The sequence below is a fragment of the Oryzias melastigma genome, linkage group LG9 (assembly GCF_002922805.2).
Source record: "Oryzias melastigma strain HK-1 linkage group LG9, ASM292280v2, whole genome shotgun sequence".
Lineage (NCBI taxonomy): Eukaryota > Metazoa > Chordata > Actinopteri > Beloniformes > Adrianichthyidae > Oryzias > Oryzias melastigma.
The window spans coordinates 20395077-20399910 of NC_050520.1; the positions used below are offsets into that span (position 1 = coordinate 20395077).

Below are 4834 nucleotides of genomic sequence, written 5' to 3' on the forward strand. Positions count from 1 at the left end.
CTAGCTAATTTGTTTTCTTCTTGAGTTTTTAGGCTAATTTAGTGTTTAGCTTTTATTTTAGCAACATGCTAACATTTTCAGCTGATTTAATTTACTGAGGAATTTTATGCTAATTTGGAGTTAAGCTAGTAATTAGGCAATGAGCTAGCTTTTTCGCTAATTTGGAAATGCTAGTATCTTTATATATTTTTGCTTAACTATAATAATTCATATGTATTAAAAAAACAAAACAAAAGATGGTCATGAATGCAAACCCAAATTTCCTAAATGCTAAAGTAAGACTATACGGCTCCTTCTAGGTTTAGATCAGTAGAAAACAAGAACAAATGGCTCTTTTACTGTTAAAGGTCACTTACCCCTGGGATGGACCTTAAGCCTTACATTCAAAAATGTAAATTCAAAATATTTACAGTATTTGAAATATAACTGGGTTATGTTTTACCAAAACTTTCACATTTATTTTAAATTTTTATTTTCATGTGCCAGCGATACATTCAAGACCTTGACGGCCTCTGTCTGTTTCCAGACCCGACCTGGAGCTGCAGTTCAAGTGTTACCACCACGAGGACCGGCAGATGAACACTAACTGGCCTGCATCAGTGCAGGTCTGACTCTCATCCTCATCCTTCTGTGTTTTTAAAGCTGTTTCATCACGTTTACCAAACAAACTGGAAGTCTGAAGCTTTTTCACTCAGTTACTTTAATTTCACCCAGTTCAGAAACAGTTTGTCTTCCAGCAGTTCTAATACCTTCATCCAATCATTTCTTCCATTTCCAGTCAAAACAGCATCCAGAATAACGATTTAAACAAGCTATGGTTCCAGTTCAAGGTGGTCAAGTCCTACAAACAACTTAAAATGTGCAACAAAAAAAAGTTGTGTAAAGCTGAGCTATAGCGTACATTTAAAAACAAAAAGACCAGTTTAAAGGTGTTTGCAGTAGAGGCTGATCCTGCCTTCATGTTCTAGCTTTTCCTGAGGACTTACAGTCTTCTGTGTCTGCATGAAGCTGGGCTGGAACTCACTGAGGAATCAAACCCTCCGGGGCTTTACTGGAGCTGTGCAGGATGCTCAATTCAATGTTATTTATACAGCCCAATATCACAAAAACGATTGGCTCATCGGCTTCATTGGCCGGTAATTGTACAGAAGGAGTAGGTCGGTCTTAAAATATAAACAATAGCTAATTGCTAAACTCAACAGATTAAATAAAACTTGTTATCCCTGTCCTTAGACCCTCCCTCTCGGTGAGGAAAAACTCCTAAAAAATCTGATTCAAGAAAAAAGAAGAAACCTCAGAGATGCCCAAATGAAGGAGAGATTTTCTCCCAGGACGGACAGGAGATTTACCGGGACTGTTGAAGAGGAATTAGCTTATCTAACTCTACAACTACCTATTAGAATGGAGTTCAGCCAGATAGGACTGGGGGATGGGTGGGGGTGAGATCCACAGCCAGGACAAGCCGGGGGCGAGGTCCACAGCCAGGACAAGCCAGAGGCATGGTCCACGGCCAAGAACAGGAGCATGGATGATCCCCCTGGAATCTGAAATCTCTCCCGATCTCCCAGAGGAGAGTGGGAAAGAGGAACAACACATGAATCACACTGCACCAAACAAAAGCACAGAGAACTAGACATAATAAAGAATAAAGAATAGAGGAGAGGAGAAGTGAGAACAGAGAACAGAACCCCAGCGCTGATGTGGATAATAATAATGATGGAAAATCTCTAATTTTTACAGTATTAATATTAATTTAGTCTTGGGGTGTCAAACTTAATCACACGGGGGACCAAAATCCAAAACACACCTTAGGTCACGGGCCAAACAGAATTAACATTTATTGAACACTCTAAAACTACATCTTTAAAACTTTAAAACCTTAACTTTTAACATAATTGTGAACTAGATATGTAACATTACCTGTGATAATGCTAGTGCGAATGCTGTAAGATGAATTTGGCTGCTGAAGATGCTGAAATTGATGGATAAAAACACTGAAGCTGATACCTGAAAAAGCTGAAGCTGATAGCTGAAAAAGCTGAAGCTGATAGCCAGCTCAAATATTAGCTAAATGCCAAATTAGCCTAAAAAACAAAACAAAACAAAACTCAGCTCAACCTTTATAAACATCAAAGGTATTTAGTTTGAACACGTTAAGCTTTGGTTTATGGGAAATAAAGGGAGGGCTGGTGCATGAGACAGAATTGTGACTGTTACAAATATACGCAGGAGTGTCCATCCCGTTTATAGACCAGCTATGGTTGAACACGCAGATCAGAGGGGGTTAGATGTAATGGCCAGTTCCAACGGCTAATACGTTTTAAACTACTTTGGTTCTGTGACTAAATCAGGACTCTGTTGATCATTTGTTAGTACTAATAATATTTCCAACACTGCCATACAGAAGAAAATATGAACTATTCTCTTGTTGTTGGCTGGAGTTAGCGCTATGCTAGCTCCACTGCGTCACCATGTTAAAACTAAATACCTTTGATGTTTATTAAGGTTGAGCGCATAATCACCTAACGAGCCTGTTTTGTTTTTTATCTGTTGTTGGTAAGAGTATATTTACTACAGAAAAACAACAAAGGGAAGTTTCAAAACAGTATTTGAAGAGACTTTACTCCAGCTTGGTGTGCCATTGCAAGAAATAGCCCCCCTGATCCCCTGTCCTCTGATTGGTTGATTTCTGACGAGAGCTCCGCCTGCTGGACCCCTCCTCCCTGCAAATTAGTTTTGTCACAAATCTCTCGCATGGGGGTGTGTCAAAGGTCAGAAACACGCCGAGACGCCATAAGCTTTTCTGTGAAGCTCTTCTACAGAAGAAAACTGGAGCTACAAGTAAAGATTTTTTCAACAGTCTTAAAAGTTGTTTTTTTCCCCACAACCTCAAGTGAAATCCGTGTGTGCGTGCTTTTTCTTCACATTATAACGTTTTTACAGACAAGTTAAGGTTTTCATCAAGCAAGTACACATTTTTCTCACATGTTCCTCTTTTTCCTGCAACCTCACTTTCAGTTTTACATGTGTGAGTTAAACTTGTGTGTGAGATTCTAGCTCGTGTGTATTATTGAAGCTTGTATGTTTTAGCACATATTTACCTTCATAGTAGTAACTGAGGGCTTTATTAACCATGCCATCACATAAAAGTGAGTTTTTTCCTCTGGTATTGACTCTCGTGCTCCCCCTTCAGGTGAGCGTAAACGCCACTCCCCTCACCATTGAGCGCGGCGACAACAAGACTTCCCACAAGCCTTTGTACTTGAAGCGAGTGTGTCAGCCGGGCAGGAACACCATCCAGATCACAGTGACCGCCTGCTGCTGCGTAAGAGCACTCCCAGCCGCTGCAGCTGGAGGATGATGAAGCTGCTGCTCTTCGCTCTAACGCAGGTGTCTGTTCACAGTCCCACCTGTTCGTGCTGCAGCTGGTTCATCGGCCGACGGTGCGCTCCGTGCTGCAGGGTCTGATGAAGAAGAGGCTGCTGCCAGCAGAGCACTGCGTGACCAAGAGTGAGTTTCCCTGAATCCCTTTAGCCGTGCAGGTCGGGGACTCGGATCTGTCTAGTCAGGAATGCTGGGAGGTTTTTTTTCGATATCACTAAAGAATTCAAATGAGTTGTTAGAGATGATTAAGAGGAGGTGCCAGGGTAGAGGATGGAGATGGATGATGAATGTTTAAGGTTCGTGTTTTTTCTTGACTTTCAGTAAAAAGGAACTTCAGCAGCGGATCAATTGCCGGGACGCCTGGGTTAAACGGCGAGGACGGCGTGGAACAGACTGCCATCAGAGTCTCGCTAAAATGTCCGATCACTTTCCGCCGTATCCAGCTGCCTGCCAGAGGCCCTGACTGCAGACACGTGCAGGTGAAGCCCTCGACCAATCCAGGGCTGATGTGGTGACCTTTGACTGTATATAGAGAACTGGATAGAGGTGACGTCACCCATAGATGATGCTTTACCTCTGGCTCCAGAGAAAAGAAGTGGATTCAGTCTGCATTTTCCTGCGATACAGACGCCGTCATTTGGAACCAGTCGACAGCAATTGGTCGAGTCGGTCTGAGTCGTGTTTCTATGGCAACTACAGATGCCAATCAGGAGTGAGCTTGTTGGAAGTCCACACCTCTTCCACTGAAAGCAGCTCAGGAGAAGCTGTCAAGAGAACCAGATGCTTTTACTGAGGCACCTGATTGGTCAGTTTATAATTTGAAGATTATCAAGAAGATCTAATGAAAAAAGTATCAGAGCCAGAATGGTTATTCTGACAAATAGAATGACTGAGTGATGGCTGTTAATTTCTCCATAAAGTTTATGGAATTTGACTTTTTGGAACCAGCGGGTACGCAAAGGGGGAGAGGTCACTGAGTCCAGTTCTCTATATACAGTCAGTGGTTGACCCGGCCTGACCACTCCAGAGCAGGTTTTCAGAGCTGTTTCTTCTGTTTGCAGTGCTTCGATCTGGAGTCGTACCTGCAACTGAACTGTGAGAGAGGAACGTGGAGATGCCCCGTGTGCAAGTATGACCTCACTTTAACGTCCCACTGTGACCTTTAAAGTCGCTTTCTAACTATAGTTTCATCTATTTCTAAAGCAGTCCCAGTGGTGTTTTAATGAGGATTATGCAGTTTTTAGCCACATCTTTTTTAAAAACTGTCATTTTCTAGGATATGTTTTCTGCTCATCAGCAGTAGCTCATTAGAAATTCGCCTCTGAGTTGTTGGCGGTGCAGATGGCGTGGAGCATTCCTGCCCCCTTCCCCTCCCCATTGTTGAGAGATCTGCCTGGTGCAAAACATGAGAAACATTACAGTACGATAGTACAGTTATGAGCCTGATGGC

The 4834-nt window shown here is 42.4% G+C and overlaps 1 protein-coding gene across 4 annotated transcripts in view; it reads left to right on the forward strand.

The window, feature by feature from the left end:
* The window catches only part of LOC112138441 (zinc finger MIZ domain-containing protein 2), a 28545-nt gene that overhangs the window by 16161 nt on the left and 7550 nt on the right, over positions 1–4834 (forward strand). For all 4 annotated transcript variants that reach the window (XM_024260997.2, XM_036213390.1, XM_036213391.1 and 1 more), the window contains exons 12-16: positions 527–605; positions 3194–3325; positions 3405–3510; positions 3706–3863; positions 4446–4513. In XM_024260997.2, the coding sequence (XP_024116765.1) occupies positions 527–605; positions 3194–3325; positions 3405–3510; positions 3706–3863; positions 4446–4513 (543 nt within the window). The remainder of the gene's footprint in view (positions 1–526; positions 606–3193; positions 3326–3404; positions 3511–3705; positions 3864–4445; positions 4514–4834) is intronic.